The sequence below is a fragment of the Neolamprologus multifasciatus genome, chromosome 22 (genome assembly GCF_963576455.1).
Source record: "Neolamprologus multifasciatus chromosome 22, fNeoMul1.2, whole genome shotgun sequence".
NCBI classification, from domain to species: domain Eukaryota; kingdom Metazoa; phylum Chordata; class Actinopteri; order Cichliformes; family Cichlidae; genus Neolamprologus; species Neolamprologus multifasciatus.
In genome coordinates, this window is record NC_140459.1 from 28,012,561 (window position 1) to 28,029,965 (window position 17,405).

Here is a 17,405-nt window from a genome sequence, read left to right on the forward strand (position 1 = left end):
TATTTCTCCTTTGAAAACAGACAAAGCCTAGCTTTAAAGAGAAAATATACGCCCACATGTATGGAATGAAAAATTTAATTCCACATACACCAGTATGTGGCTGAGAATAACAAAGCCCTATGTAAATATGTGCTTAATAAAAACACATCAACTTCTACCAGAAGAAGATACGTATAACATATAATACAGAAAAGTTTAGTCATTTAAATTAAAAGGTGCTAATGGAATTGTAACATTGGGAAGTATACATTTATATGTATTGTTGTGAATTTTAAAATGGATGTATTTTCTAACAGCCATTCATACACAATACACACTTTTGGAAACAGAGACACAGTAAAAGTCCATTTCTGTCTCTACAGTTGTCTACACTAATACTAAAGAGTTGGGCCTTAACTATGTGCACCACGTTGAAGGCCCAAAACAGATACATATACATATATTCATACTTCTTTGCAAATCTTGCCTCATTTTAAGGATTTTAAGGTTTACTACCAGTCTGTGTGTGGCCAAATAAGTTAAAATACTAACTTTACTTTTAGATTTTAAGGTTTTACTAAATTTAAAGTAGATAAAAAAAAACATTTAATATGTTCTAAGAAGTATCTAACTCTGTATCTGTCTTTAATATTGGTGGTGACTGCTGGGTTTTCTCTGGTAGTCAGGTTCCTCCCACAGGAGTGTGCTTTATTGCTTATGAGTTTTTTTTATTTGTTAGTCAAACGCAGTTTTTTTTTTCTTTCGAAACTCACAAAGTCTAGCTTTAAAGAAGGAGAAATCCGCCTACATCGTTGGAACACAAAATCTAATTCCACATATATATCAGTAGGTGATTGAGAATAAAAACAGGACTTGATAAATATGGGCTTAATGAAAACGCATCAACATCTATCAGTCTTCCTCATGAAGGCAACAAAGAAGCTATATGTATTAAAGGTGGATTAAAAACAGCAGGTTGCTATTGGAAATGTTGCATTGTGAAGCAAATATGTATTGTTATGAATTCTAAAATGGACACATTTTCTTGCACACACTAATACTTCATATTAGCAGGAAAAATCCATTTGTGTACCTACAGGAATAATCTACATGATTACTGACTGAATAAAATAATGACATGAATAATTATTGGACCGTAAGGTAACTATGTGCACCGTTTTAAACATCCAAAAGGTTCATATATATGTTACCAGGCAGTAAAAGATACATATTTGCACCTAGAAGTGAAAGCATGTATCCTTTACAACACCAGGAAACATCCAAAGGACAAAATTTTTTCTCTAAGAATTTAAGATTTGTTCTCCTGTCCTCTCACAGGGCAAAGATGTACATGTTAGGTAAGTATTCCCCAAATCTATTGTGGGTTCAGATACAAAATAAAGCTTTGAGGAGTCAGTAAAGTTAGAAAGGCCACATACATACCTACCCAACTCAAGAAATTACCTGAATAGGTACCCCTATGTCACCCTTTGTAAAGGGTCTTCTTGTTAAAATAAGTACCCCCTCAAAAGGATACAATAGACATACCAAAGGACAGAATATGCTTTGAGCACTCAGAAAAGTGTTTTATGAATGCAGTCTATTTACCATTCTAATTGATAACTAGTGATTGTGTTTGTTTACATGTACCAGTGTGACTCTATAACTTGAGTAACATTAACATATTCCAGGTTTTACATTTTAACTGTATTAAAGCTTATCAGGTGCAGCTTCGAAGTGGCTCATTGCTGCTGCCCTAATGAGCGAGAACATGCATTTCACATTAGCGGAGAAATCAAGGAAAACATGTGATCCGTCACGCCTGCAAACAAGCAGGATTTTGGAAATAGCCGGGGTGTGCCTCCGTTCGTCCTGGCCTACATTTCACCCCTGGATTCCAGTGGGAGCTGCTGCGAAGCAGGAGACGGCGCTCCGCAAACAGCCCTTAGCCACGGCAACGCTCTGCAGACTCGTCTGCATGCAAAGCCAGTTTCTGGAGCTCCGCTTTTCTGCTCACTTACAGTTCACTTGTGAGTTCACTACATCTGTGGGTCAGATCACCGGTCAGGTCCCGGCCTCAGACAGATTCAGTGCTGTGGCTGCGCCTTCACCTCCACCTTGCTGTGTGGCTCAGCATGTCGGCCCGCCGCAGATCCGCAGATCATTATCGCTATGAAGTACTGTTTCCCCAACAAAATGATATCTCTGCCTTTGATCCTATGCCAAAGCTTATTTCTGCACACTTCTGGGCATTGTATCCCACAGACTGCTCTCACTCAGGACACAAAATCAAGCATGGCTAAAAATACCCCCTGTTCTTCTGATGAGACGGAAATGTATGAATTAACAATAGGAGCATCATGTCTGAATTAAGGTTACTTTCCCACACCTGCTCATTTTTTGCAGATGTTCTGTGTGTGTGTGTGTGTGTGTGTGTGTGTGTGTGTGTGTGTGTGTGTGTGTGTGTGTTGCTGTTAGGGGGTTTTTTTTGATGGGGAAGCTAGCTCAGGCTGTTAATGTAATCCAAACATTGTGCCAGGCTCCCGCTGTGGAGTATCCAATTAAAAAAAGCATCTTATGTGTGGGACTGAGGTTACAATGTCCAAACTGGGCCAGAGGTCCTGAAAGATTCAGAGCGGGCTGCACGCAGCTCTGCAGACACATCCTGAACAAACAGAATACATCTGTTGCAAGGAGACACTTGTTTACAACTAGAAACCCACACAAAAACACGACTGTCTGTCCTTTGAAGCACAGCAAATTTTGTTTCAATGATCTTTAATAATCAAAGGTGTACACAAAAAGTTTGTATCCTCTGCCTGATATTGTGGAGGACTGCAAAAATGCCACGGTGGGTGGTACAACTCCAAGGTGATCAAGGCTGTCAGCTTTGCCTCCTTTTAATATTTAGCTCATCAGTGTGCATCGAGGCTGTAACGTCAAACGAGAGCTGACAAATCTTTGAATCTCTCGCATTTTCGTCACATAGTCTACCACCTCACTTTAGAGCCAAGCAAAATGAGTTGACAGCGAGGAGCTAATCAGGAGTAGAGTAACACCTACACGCAGAAAAAAAGCTTACATTTCCAAAAGCATTATCAACAAGACTGTCAATAATGTGTCTTTAAAGTTGTCCTCTTTTTTTCTCTATGCTTTTATGTAACTTTCTTTTTTAATTTTGTTGTCATGGTTTGTGTTTGGTTTAAGACATCTATCTGTAACACTTTTCTCTACTCCTTCAAAAACAAGTAAGTAAAGGTTCATCCAATATTCCTTTTCTTTGTTGATGCTGTGCTATTAAAAAGACAAGGCCTGGTCATTTGTAAAGAAGTTTGCACTCATTTCCATTATTATTACTATTAATATGTAGAATTTGTAGACAGGGAAGGCTTTCTAAGACCTCATGCTTTATAGTTTCCATAGCCCTGACCAATCACATTTGAGCAGGCTTTGCTGCAAGCAGGTAACTGGCCTCTCGGACATCGTGTGGCCTTTAACTTATCTAATTTTGCTAATTTGGCAAAGCAGCTGATGAGTTCCCAGACTGAGTTTAAACAAATATAAAATGTATTAACATATCATATGTGCTAACCATAACTCTAATACACTTTGGGAGAGCAGCACCAACAGTAGCAAATGGTGCTTTGCGATATCAAACTGAAAAAAATACAAGAATCCAAATTATCTGTTGAGATTATTTAAAATATAACACTAAATGTTATATTTAGCTACAGCCAGGTGGTAGAGCACCTGGCTGTAGCTAAATATAACATTTAGTGTTATATTTTAAATAATGTTCTCAGGTGGTAGAGCAGGTCATCTACTGATCGGAAGGTTGGTGGTTCGATTCCTGGCTTCCCCTAGTCTGCATGCCAAATATCCTTGGGCAAGATACTAACCCCAAATTGCTCTCCGATGCATCCATCGGAGTATGAATGTGTGTGAATGTTAGCTATAAAGCACTTAGAAAAATGTGCTTGTGTGAATGGGTGAATGCACAAATTGTGTAAAGCGCTTTGAGTGCTCAGATGAGTAGAAAAGCGCTATATAAGAACCAGTCCATTTACCATTTACCATTCAGGGCATTTTTTTTTTTACATAGTTTAACAGTATCATTCACATCATAACATATCTCAAAAGCTTCTGTGTTAATTACAGTTAGACGTGTCCACAACATAGACAGCATAAGCAAGGTAAACTGTCAATAAAATCCACAGAACTGCACCGTTAGGTTTGAAAACTCTTCCATAATTTGATGTCTGCACTTTTGACACAAGTTGAAACAGAGAGTCAGTGGGACTGTGTCTTGCTGCTACATCATCTTAAATCAGTCATGTGATTTGGCCATTTGTTGACTCTCGAGACTTAATTATAAAATGTCTCATTAATCCTAACCTTTTAATATGTGTATATTCACATGCTAACCTTGTTGTAACTAGGGTTTCTACAACAAGCAAAGCCAAACAGACCTCAGCTGACCTGTGCTGCATCTATCCACTGGGAATTCCCGGTTCACAGCAGGTGGAAACAAACCCAGCCTCAGAGCTAGTCTACGCCTAGTGCCAGTCCCAAGATCGGATAAATAGGATGGTTGCACGAGGAAGGGCCTCCTGTCTAAAAATGTGTGCCAATCCATTGGATCCATGGATTTGTGTGGCGATCCCTTGGAAAAAGCTTCCCTGTAGCTGCTGGTCTCTCTGCACTACCATACAATTAAGAATTAACAATTGCATCGCACTTCATGAATCCTGTACAACACTGTATCAAGTCCCTTCTCCCCTTATAGTCACCAGGGTCTGGCAACTTTTCTAATGGAAAGACAGTGGCTCCTAAAATTTATTTTTACACTCTAAATTTATTTTCCTGTATTCTATGTGCATTACTACAGTGACTGTAAGCTAGGCTTCCAGACCTGCAGGTGATGTACAGCTGAACATTGCACCTGAACGCCTCCTGTGCAGACCCACGCAGAGCACCAGAGCTACTGCTCTGCTAACATTCTGCACGCTGTGCAGACACACGGCTTAAAGCAGATTCATTTCCCCCAAGTCAGCAAACAGTCCCACCTTTATCTATTATTTTACCACACATTACTTCTTAGATGCTTTGATGTCATCACTCGGGTAGTATGGCTTGCTAGATTTCTCCAATTTGCATCTCCACTGAGTGAAGAGAACAATAAAAGCCTTGTTCACTAAGGGGAACAAAGCACACAGAGGATCACATCAAATATGAATGGAAGCGAAGTAGAATTCCACAAATAATGTGAAATTTAAGATTGTTTCTAAGATCCTGGATGAACTTTTGCTCTCAAAACAACTAGTCAAATTCACAATGGAAATAACATTTTTTTACAGTCGTGATTTCATGTTAATAACAGACGCACTTCCTGCCACATGAGGTGTTTTCGTACCTGGAAGCACTTCATTAGTATGCTGCTGAGGATTTTTCATTCCAGGCAGACTGTTAGTCCTGCTTGTCTCTTGTTTTGGCTTAAGATATTCCTCCAGCTCCAAGAGCCTGATGCTGCCTGTATGCGGCTTGTCACAGGGGGAAGAGATACGCTCCTTGCGGGAGAGGAGCTTTGCGAATGGCTCAAACTTATCAAAGCAGTCCGCCCTGTCCCCGAGCTTCCAATACAATGCCCCCCTAATTTTTCCTGAATGGAAGTCTCTCCAGACCCGGAGTAATCTCATATTCGCCGTGTGCACGCAGTAACTCCACTTACTCCGGCTCTGTTCCCTGCATCCCCTGCCAATTGCATAATCAAGTCCAGAACTCATCAGCAAGATGGCAGAAGAAGTGCTCTATTAAGCCGCATCGTGTTCCATCTGTTGTGTAAGAGAGAGATAACAGTATTTACAGTTTTGGAGTTGTGGCAGACTGTTTCGGCCAAATTTTGTGCACCGCAGAGTACCGCTTACTTCATAAAATGTCACGGATTAATTCTGCCACTGCGACAGCGTCCAAGTGCAATCTTTGCCCTCGACGGAAATATCGCCAACTAACTTTATTGGAAGTACTACATTAAGAACTTGTTGTACAATATTTTACTTCACACTCTTTTTTTTTTATTTCTTTTTTGGCATATTCTGGCCCATACTTTAAGTATTCACTCACTTTTATTCCATTCCGGTAAGAGGCTAATATTTGCTAGAACTCTACAGAAGACCTGCCATGTGGATAAAGGTCTTTAAGAGAGAGTCTGTCACAGAGGTGGCTGGTAAGTGTCTTTCAACTAGCGTTAAGGATTCGGTGCTGCCATCTTCCCTCTATCAGCAAGGGAAATGAGTGTTGTTAGAAAAACAACACTCATAGCTCCTTTTCAGATCTAACCTAGATCTGAAAAGGAGCTGATAACCAAAAGTGCTGAGTGAAACAAAGGCTTATCTGCCTTACTGAGTGGAATGGATTTACCTTACTGTACATGAATCAGCTCAATGAAAAATGCTGCTTTTTCAAATAAGACCCAATGGTTGATATTGTGAGGCCTCCAAAATATACAGACCTAACAGAGGACAGTTATTCTGTTAGTCTAGAGTCACTTCTGTTTACATTTCACTATATATAAAAAAGGAGATCAAATCCTTTTGGCTCTTGCATTTTTCATTGTCTACCTTCCAGTAAAGAATGTGCCACACTTTTAAACCAGTCACTTTCATCAGTAGGCTGTGAGACAGAGCAGTGGAATAGTTTTATTTATAATATTGTGCAAAAACTTGTTAAAACAGAAAGTCAGTCACAGAGTTTGTGCTTTACACTGTGCTTTCTATATTTTTAATATTTAGGAGCATGTATAGGAGTGTAATAGAAGTATAATTGCTTCATTTTTCTGTGTACACTTCTGTCCTTGCATAACCTTGTAGAAAAACAAGGTGCAACACTCACTGGACTGTTAACAGGACATGGAATATTTAACACACCTGACTTTTACATAAAACCACCATGTTTTTATTGCGATTTACTCCGAAAAGAATTTAAGCAAACTGACCTAAAGAAAAGTTAGTTAACCTAAAGTTAATCCCATCCAAGTTCTTTATTTTGGATGTGCCGTACTTAAGGACGAGTCAAGACCTTGACATCTCTAATTTTAAGTTAGATACCCATTACACAACCTCAATACAGTAATCTTTATAGTACATACAGTCAGAAAATGTTGGCATAAAGGACCCATATTTAACTAAGTGTTTACATCGTGTGTTAAGAGACAGCTTGTGCTCATATCCCCCCCACACTGCAGCACATTTGAACAATATTAACAATGATCATCTCAGTCATAGTGGCCCATTAACAGCTCAATCTTTACACTGTTCTCGCACAGGCAAACACTGGGAGCCGCAATGCACATCTACACTAATCAATCTTTGTCCTCAACACAACTAAAACAACCAAGGCAACAGCACAAATTTAGAGATTTTAACGCAAAAGTGAAACCTCAAACAAGTATGCACAACTATACTCTTCACTAGGTGTGCAAAACAGACGGAAAACTCAAAATAATTAAGTACATTTTAAACACCTGCATACATTACATTAAAGAGCCTATTTTAAATTAAGGGACCACCCGTTAACTGCTTTCCTGATTTCCCTTTTCCTGTCATTTTCAGATCACTTTACATGTTCTTTTATATTGGCTCAAACAACCAGGGATCAAAATAACCTGTAAACTGATTGTAACTATGGCAAACTCCAGATTCTTAACACCATTAAACTTGATTTGTGCCTGGCTTTGCTCTGAGCCCCAGCGAACCCTTTTAACCCTGAGATCCCCCAAGTTTGCGAGACAGCGAGTAGAACTGGCGCAGCTGTCGGCATAAAAAGAGCTGGGATTCAACAGAATTAGTTACAACCCAGAAGGACTACGAACAGACCCGGGCTCCTTGTCTCGTCTGTTACCTGTAAAGGCACCAACAGCCTGCTCGACTCTCGAACAAAGCCCGTAAGTGCTGCTTGAAGGATGCACTTGGCAGCTGTAAAAGCGCACTCCTTAGAGCTCAGGAGTCTCCAGAAAGTGTTTGCAAGAGAAAAAAAAAAAAGGGGGGGGGGGGCGGCAGCTTCAAAGCAGGACCCTGTGCAGCGGATTAATTAAAGCGTCTGCATGCGAGCGCTTTTGTCGCTCCATCCACACACACACACACACACACACCATTTCAGTCACGTCCGTGTCTTCAAAGTGGGAAACACTTCTATCTGAATAAAGAGCGATTATTCCTGCGCTGGCACCACAGCTCACACATGTCAGCACGGGGATAGAGATGAGGGCAGCCTGTAAACTGAGATGTCATTCTGTTCCTTTCACGAACTGCAGGCTAGCATTTCATGGTATGCCATCAGAAAAATAAAAAAATATATAGGATATTCAGATATTCACTTTACCGGCATTTTCCCCGGCTTTATGACATATCATATCCACTAATTACAAGCTAATTGAGACGAGCTGAAATGTCATCATTCACACCAAGGCTTGGCCAATTTAAAGGTTTGAAGGTGCAGTGTTTAGTCTCTCCTGCCATATTTTCTTCACTACTGGAGGCTAAAGCACAGTGTGAGCATGAAAACTTGGCAAAAACAGCCCTGTTGCTAAAAAGCACCTCGCTGTGCTAGTGTGACCAAGGGAAAATTTGTAAGTACCTCTTATTTTTAACTCAAAAGTGGGCGGACTGCTGATGTCGTGTAGCCTGGAGACCAAACGTTAAAAACTAAAAGTTCTTACTAAACATTTTTCGCGCAGCTCAAGTGTTTACTTCAGTGTTTATCCACGGACGCTTACCTTGATCCAGTAGCCGCAGGGAGTGCTGAAAAGACGGATCCAGCGTGTCCTTCTCTGCCATGAGCTCCGGTAAGTACTTTTCGCTCCCCATCTTGTCCTGCGCTGCTTTCTGGGCTTCCAGCTACACTGCTTAAACGCAATTCAAGAAAAGATAAAAACAAAAACTTGCTCGGCGTCCAGGAGGCTCCAAGTTGGGAATATTTGTGTGCGGGGAGGAAAAAACGCGGGCTCTAATGTCATCCGCGCTCGCGCTAGAAGAGCATTTCCCGGTCCTCGCGGAACACACACACACACTCTCTCTCTCTCTTTCGCACGCGCGTGCGCGCACACACACACAGTGAGCGTTTAAATTTGAACGGTAGGTTTTATCCCATCCAAGCAGAAGGCAAAGCCCAGCTACGCATTACACCCGGAGCGGTCCTCTCCTCTGTGGGTGAAGGGGCTCTTTGAAGCTCCCTCTGTTGTATCCAGAGCTGAACCGAGGCGGAGGCAGTGATTGGTCGCCGCGCGCTCACGTAGCGGGTGGAAGGGGGCGGAGCGACACTTGGGAGCTGTCCGCGGTGCTGAGTCCCGCCATTACCATATCATTATCATAAAATCACCATGAAGAGTGGCAATTGAGAAACACCCAACTAAAGCAAACACTCCAAGAGTAAGAGTGTGTTTTGTTCTGTGCAATGTAAATAATGCACATTACTTCCACTACAGCTTATTACACTCTAAAGCCCCTTTATTTTTCAAGATACACAGTACAATTTGCAATGAATAAAAATATGCTATTAGCATAATAAGTTTTTTTTCAGCACTGGGAGACACAATAAGGGTGTCTAAACCAGGAAAGTGTAAGTTTCAGAACCAGTCTACGACAGCCATTCCTTGTTATATTAATCTGTACGAAATTAGTTGGCAGTCCAAGATGGCGGCACTGAACTTTACTGCTGAAACATTAGTAAAGCTGTAAACTTTTACTCTGTGCTGCCACCGTTGTGTATTTTTTGTCTAACTAAATAAGCCATATGCAGAGCACTGATAAGGCTCCATGCATAAATGTGTTTTTATGCACAAAAAATAAGTACTATGCTGATAGTACTACCGGATTGACTCTACCTTGCTAAGAACCAAAATAAATCCTGTTTTACTCGCTCCTTGTGGAACACGGTCACTAGCGGCATTCAAGTTCTGAGGTATCTGGAATGCAGTCTTAGAAACACTACAGAAACTTCCATTTTTGTATTGTTGCGGTTGAAGGCAATGACTATTATCAGTTTGCTGCTAGAAATTCTCTGCTGCTGCTCACTTCATGACTGAAGATAATGGATTCTATAAAGCAACCCATGGTGTTGTGATGTCCCTAATACTAACAGAAATGCATTTTACTGCAATTGAAACCTATAAAAATCAAAAAATAAAACCCAGTATGTCACAGCCACTTTTATCAAAAACACAATGAACATTTCCAGAAGTTGTTTACCTCACCAAATGTATATTTTGGGGAGGTTTTGTACTCCATGGGACCCCCATTCAATATTATACCTACAATATCTCCTGAGCTCCTCCAGAGAGAGGGAGACATCCATTATATTTGAAGTTCATCAAAGTGTACATCACACACTTCATTTCCTGCATTCTGGTGAATTTTTATGCACCAGGTGACAGCACATCATAAACTGGAATATAACGCAGGCAGGTTCAGGCATTCTCAGCTATTCTCATTTTTTAATATTACGCCTGCTGAGTCAACACACAGGACTTCTCATGTTGGAACATTGTTTTCCTCTCTTATAATAACCAAACAAGCAATGAGAGAAAGGAAAAAACAAACAAACAAAAAAATAAATAAATAAATAAAAAAAGCCACAACCCGGGAGGGATTATGATATTAACCAACCCTTTCCATAAGAACCACACCGAAGTTGGCTACAACATCACTGAGCTTCACATCCCTGTTAACACAGACAGAGGTTTTCCAGAAAGAGACCCCAAATTTGATCAAATGTGCCCTTTTGGTTCTGGATGGAGCAGTGGATCCTTTCCAGACTGAGACACGACATGAGATCAGCAAGCCACCGAACATGGGAGGGCGGGGCAGCAGCCTTCCACCTCATCAAAATGGCACGCCTAGCCAGGAGGGAACAAAAAGACAGCAATGGATTTTAAGAGCTTACATGTGTTTTAGCCCACATTGCAAACCTTTTCCAGAGGAATCATGCATATCTCAGTGATGGAATTGGGAGTGATTCAAAATAAGGAAAAGAAAGAGTGGTAACTTTAAATCCTCAGTACAGTTTGAATGTGTTCGTACTTTGTAGAAGTGTGCTATCTGTACATTGAGCCACACCTCTTAATCTTCCACAAGTGTATAAAATCACACACCTAGCAATGCAGTCTGCCTTCGAAAGCATTTGTGAAAGAAGGAGTCAGTCTATAGAGCTCACTGAAATCAAATCAAATCAAATCAAGTGAAGTACTTTAGTAGGATGCAAGAAGTGTGAAATTTCTTCCCTCCTAAATATTCTATGATCAGCCCAAAGTGGTATCACTGCAAAGTGGAAGGATTTAGAAACCATGGCAACTCAACCAGGAAGTGGTGAACCAGGTAAAGTTACAGAGTGAGGTAACTGAGCACTGCTGTGCATATTGTGGACTGTAAAAGTCACCAACACTCTGCCGGCTCAGTAAGCAAAAAGTTCCAAACCTTCTCTCGCTTTAACATCAGCACAAAAAGTGAGAGCTTCATGACAGCTTCTGTGGGTGTAATGTGTAGGTGGCCCAGTGCTTATGTCCACATGATTCAATTTTAGTGTTATATTTTAGATGCAGATATTCCACATGCATTGGAAAGCTTTAGTTTTTCCTTTTGTCTCTTTCCCCTCGCCCCAACCAGTTGCAGCAGATGGATGCCCCTCCCTGAGCATGGTTCTGCTAGAGATTTCTTCCTGTTAAAAGGAAGTTTTTCCTTCCCACTGTCACCAACAGCTTGCTCATAGTGGGTTGTCTGACTGTCTTTTTTTTCTCCATATTACTGTAGGGTCTTTACCTTACAATGTGAAGCGCCCTCAGGCAAATCGTGTTGTGATTTGGTGTTGTATGAATAAAATTGAATTGATTTTTGCAGATTTTAAATCTAACTTATATTGTAGTATTGTAGTCCAAGCTACCTAGTAGTAATAAAAGCTGCAATAATATACATCCATAAATCATTAATTAACTTTTTATGTTAGTATATTTTTATACCAAAAGTTTTGCGCAATTAAGTACGATTATGAGTTTCACTGGAGCGACTATCCTAAAAAAAATCCCTCTTTGCAAATCAGTTATTTAATACCAAACAATCATGTGCACTTTTGATGTAACACACTCTGAACTTGCACTGCTTTCGACACTACTTTTTTGCAGTGCATTTATTTCTGACTCGTTTTCTCAGTCTTGCGAATCAGAATTTAAAAAGCCACTACACAACAGTGGCTGCAAAGTGATGAGATATGCTGGGGGAATAGCATTAAATGCAATATCTGTAAACTCTTTAATGAGTAAGAGACACACAGTGAGTCACTGTGTTTTAAGGGCATAAATCTAGTCTGCACATATTTGTTTTCCAAGCCTTTCTCTCACACACGTTAGAAATAGAAACACAAGGTGTGGGCATAGAAATGACTGTTGATAAGTGCTGACAGATCCACCCAACGGATGTATGTATGAAAATAGATTTCCACAGATGCTTTTTTGACTGTTTAAATCCCGTGAAAAGTGCTCATATATTAAAACAGTGGGTGTCACTCAAGGCTACACAGGCGAGGCTATTCGGGGCAGATACAGGAACATCTCGCGTGGTGATATGTGCTCTTTATTCATTTAAACAATTGATTAGGACAGCGTGACTCTTTGTTAAGGACAACATGTCAATAGTTCTAAAAAAAAATCCATTCACCTTCTTATAGGTCAGCCATGTGTTTCTCCTGGGCGTGATTATGAATTTATTAAATAAGTAGGAGCTGCTGCTGTTGAGAAAACACAGCCACAAAAAAAGGCCTGTGGACAAACTTGATGAGTCTCCACACAACTGGCACCAGCGACATTAAATGGCAGATACAGAGCTTATCCAGGCGGCAGATATCTAAAGATATGTCCACTTTTATCAGATGGAGCCCAGCAGTTCCTGGAAACACGCACAATGACAATGAATACCAAAATGTATTTGTGAGGAAATTTGTGCGGTGCGGTGTTCGAACAGATTGGAAGGTAACAGGATTTGCACATAGGCTTCATATTTGTTCAAGGAAAAAAAAGTGGTAAAAGAAAAAAAGAAAAAGATAAGAATTCTGTCAATATTTGTGGAGGATGCTCCGGTAGCCTCAGGTGGGCGGCTATCTGTAGGCTGATCAGCACTGGTTATATAATTGAGAATTTTTTTCCCTTCCCCTCTCCATTCTATTTCAATAACTTGGAGAAAAAGTGACCCAGAGGCTAAAAGCAAGATGGGTTTATGTATATTTATCAGCGTTTATATTCTCCATGAACTTTGGAATGCGCTATTGGTTATTTTTCTTTTTTTTATATATTGCTTGATATTTGTGCTCTGGAATAACCGCTCAGGGCATTAATGACTATAAAATAAACAGCGCGCAGTGAAAATGAATGGGTAGAAATATGCACGCTGAGGTCTGCGAGCTTAGGAGTCAACCGCGCAGATAACGTGTAGAGAAACTGCAGTGGCGCAAAGAAGGCATGCGTCATGCAACGTCCCACTTTAGACATGTGAGCCCTCCCCACCGCCACCACACCGTCACCCCTCCCCTCCTGCTATGACTCTTCCCAGACTCTCGTTTATGTGTGATTCACGGCAAAGAGAAATGCATTATGAATCAGCTTACTTTTTAATCTCTCCCAGAGACCATTAAAAACCGGCTCAAATGCACTAATCTCCTATTCAGAGGAGCGACTTATTTATAGATATGCTTGCCATCTGTTGCTCCCCGTCTTCTTAAACAAAGCCTGGCGTTACCGTTGATGTTTGGACCAAAGTTACCGGGGCTTATACCTGGAGATGCTGGCTTTTTTAAAATTTATTTATTTAATGTTTTTACATTTTTTTATTGAAATGGAGCTCAGTGCTGTAAGTGATTGCAACACATCAGCTCCAATGAAAATAATCATGGTTTATGGTGGTGTTGGAGGGACCCCCTTCTACAGAAGTCATGGGCAACTAAACGGGCAGCAGGGCGGGGTGTAAGCAAAGCTGTGAGAAATGTTCTGTCAGGCGGGTGTAAAGAATGAACAACAGCGGGCTATTACATTGACAAAGTGTTATTTTGATCATTAGAGAATGGCTGGCCCGCCAGCCCGTCCCAGCCCACTAAATATGATGTCGGACTGCTACACCTAGACAGGCTGTGCAGCGCCCCGGGGCGTCATAAATGCTACATGCACCCATACTATTACATCTGCAGTCTTCTGCTTTCAGGGTCAGCGTTTTCTTTCTTTCTTTCTTTCTTTTCTCTTTCTCTCTTTCTTAACAAGAAGAGTTCATCAGAGCCGGAGACAGCAAATGTTTATTGATTTCAATGTCTTGTCAGCTTTCAGTCTTCTTAAAATTTCTTTCCAGGGAGAGGGAGCCGTCACGGTTTTGGGTGGAGATGTTCGGCTTGTCACCTGAGGAAGTAATTAGACTTTGATTTGTCCTCAAGTTAATTGCGGTGTCACTTCGTGTCAGGAGAGGAAAGTGAGGTGGGGGGTTTCAGAGCCTTGGGTTGTGTTAGTGGTGGGGATCTTAACTTTCTACTTAAATTTGGATATGACAAATAGAGGGGGCACTTTTAGCACCTCAAAAGGGTGGATTCCCTCAGCAGTGGTTTGGCAGGAGAGCAGCAACACTGCCTCCTTGTGCCCATTTTAGCAAACAATGTGAGAAAAAGAGATCCTCATCATTAAGAAAAGGGAGGTGGGATGGAATTAAAGCCCTATAAGAGCAAGGAATGCATGTCTGCGCTTAAAGGCGGACTAATTGCTGTAAAGCTTTGCTGTGGGGTTTTTTTTGCTTAATTTATCAGCACTCCCCCTTCTACACACACATATACACACACACACCCTTCAGTGCATATTGTGCTTTGGTAAAAGCATCATTACAGAGATAGACCGGTCTTGTGTTTAAATCCAAAATAGCAGGTATTTGGAGAAAATCATTTTAATGCGTAACTAGAAAATGAGGGAGGAATTAGAAGAGGTGCGCAAAGAGAGGAAATGGGTTTTTTTATGTCACTGTGCTGCCCCTTCTTCTTTATTTATCCTCTATGTCCTCCTCTTAAGAGGTTCTACAAGCTGCATGCACGCTCTGCAGTGCCAAAAAGCTTTTGTAATGCTAAATTGCATTTTCTCTTATACACTTTGCAAATACCCCCTAATAACAGAGGAATAAAGCACAATTCCTCCTGCAGCCACGCTTGTCTTCCAGAGTAATTTTAACAAAGCTCTCCTTTCAGCATATTGTTTGCTTCCTCATAGAGACCCACAATGCCGCTTCAGACACAAAAAGGCGCCTTATTGTGGCCACTAAATGGAGCGCTTGCGTCCATTAAAGAGTCATTCAACACAAATGATATTGCCAGTGCCAATCTATCAGCCGCATTGATCATGCATCGTCGGCTGTGATGTGCAGACTCTGGTCTCCTGTCCTGGAAGTGTTGAGCAAAAGAAACCTAATGAGAAACTGTCAGCAGCGCGCAGGTAAACAAATCAATGGTACCCTGCAGGGCTCCCAAGGTCAAGACACACACAAACATACTCCCAAACACACACACCCAAGTCGTCCAAAGAAGCTGAGGTTGGAGCTGCCGTCAGAGCCTGTGCAGTGTAAAGGGGCGCTGTCAGGGTCTGACTCGCAGCAGGTAAACTGGCTTTAAATGGGATTTCTCCATGCTGCTTCGTCAGTGCTTTACCTTAAGGAATAGTTCTGACAGGTTTGGGAAATATGTTTCTTTACTTTCTTGCTTTAGATGAGATGATTGATAACAGTCTCATGTGTGTAAAACTGGGACTGAGAGGCACTCTATCATCTCCACTCACAGTTACCGAGGCTGCACTCGTGTTCCTGTGAACCGGGGATTTTGCATAGAAAACGACATAAAGTGAAACCACAGTAAAAAAAACAAGTCCGCAGACTGCTTTAATAACAAAAACGATGACAAGTACTGTGAAAGCACAATCAATACCTGAGTAAACGCGAGGGAAATTCTGAAATATTCATACACTGACATGTTCCATTAGGCTTTGTGCTATGGCAGACTATAACATTGTCTTTACAAATGCTTGTTTTTGCTCTCATAAGCAATTCTAAACACAACTGATAGCTAATGCCAAAGCAGATAAATCATTTTCATTTTTTTTGCTTAACTGGCAGCAAGTGCAACATGTACTCAGTGGCTCAGTTTTCATCTTTTTTGTTGTTGTCATTTCTGTGTAATGAATAAGAGCTTAATAGAGCAGCCTTAAGTAGCTCATGCTACAGTATGTATTGACTGAATGTGTGGTGAGTGTTCTCATAGTGCACTTACATACCGGAGAAAGGCACAAGGTCAACAGCGGTAATTATTCTGTGGGAAGCACGTTGGTCTTCAGTGGGTGATTTCATTTCCTGTCATTAGCCACAGCGATTAAGCACAAGAACAATGATAGCATCAGCAACCACCACACAGCCCCAGGCTGCTCTCAGTATTCTCCAATATTCTCTAAATGTCGCATAGCATGGGCTTGAGTCTCATGTTGTGTTGTGATAGCCTGAATGCTTTTCTTAATTACCTATGATGACATCTAGTCTGATTTATCTGTCTGTATGTCTGTTTGTCTATACACACACTAGACAATTTATGAGATACACCAGTGGTTCCCAAACTTTTTTTGCTAGTGTAACGGGGCAATGTGATTGTGATTTAACACAGGTGTTATTCTAGAAGGGAAACCCTCCTCAAAAACGGACGGAGCAGTGGAGCAGCCAAGGGAATGCACTGAATTAAAAACTGGCTCATAAAATATAATTTATTATACCAAAACAGTTAAAAATGTAAAAGGAATTAAAACAACCCTGGGCAGGGAAAACTCACAATAAAAATCAATAAAACATAAACATTAAAAGTCCAGTGGCATCCGCCACAGCGTAAAACTCACTAAAAGTTAAAAATCCAGCCAATCAGAGAGGACAAGGAAAAACCCGGCGGCGTCCTCGCCGTCCTGTCAGCGTTTCCGCTCCGGAGTGGCAGCGGCAGTCACTATTCTTTATAGTGGCTACGGTTGATTATAGTGGGATAAGTCGCGAGACCTACCCCGGATGGGCAGAGCTCTTAACTCTGCCCACCGCTTTCCTGTAGCACGCCAACCGGCACCAGCCCGTCTCGCCGTGGGAGGTAGGGCGCTGTCCCTCTGGCCACTGATTCCCCACCGTGATCTGGCCTCCAGTTATTCCAGCAGCAGAACAGCTCCCTCCGCTTCTCTGCTCGCTGGCGTCATCTCCTCCCAAGTCCTGCACGGCAACCTTCACCGCACCCCGTCCGGGCTTGCGGCCGCCAACGCATGACACAGTTCACTCCACCATTTCTGCCACCTCGTCTCCCATGCCTCTGTCTCTCAAGCCTATCTCTCCGTGGTCTTCCAGGCCCTCTTATTGGCC

At 41.5% G+C, this 17,405-nt stretch overlaps 1 protein-coding gene and 1 long non-coding RNA gene across 7 annotated transcripts in view; both read right to left on the reverse strand.

The window, feature by feature from the left end:
• The window catches only part of LOC146493661 (uncharacterized), a 534,640-nt gene that overhangs the window by 214,352 nt on the left and 302,883 nt on the right, over positions 1–17,405 (reverse strand). The window lies entirely within an intron of this gene.
• Positions 1–17,405, reverse strand: part of khdrbs3 (KH domain containing, RNA binding, signal transduction associated 3) — a 194,610-nt gene that overhangs the window by 139,241 nt on the left and 37,964 nt on the right. For 4 of the 6 annotated variants that reach the window (XR_014872004.1, XR_014872005.1, XM_085149024.1 and 1 more), the window contains exon 1: positions 5,393–9,229. The exons of 1 other annotated variant lie outside the window; for it this stretch is intronic. Coding sequence is in view for 3 of the 5 variants with exons in the window: in XM_085149024.1 (XP_085005150.1) it covers positions 5,393–5,762 (370 nt within the window). In the remaining 2 variants the exon portion in view is untranslated. Of the gene's footprint in view, positions 1–5,392; positions 9,230–17,405 lie in introns of those variants that run through there. One more of the 6 variants, XM_085149025.1, reaches the window with a different exon arrangement.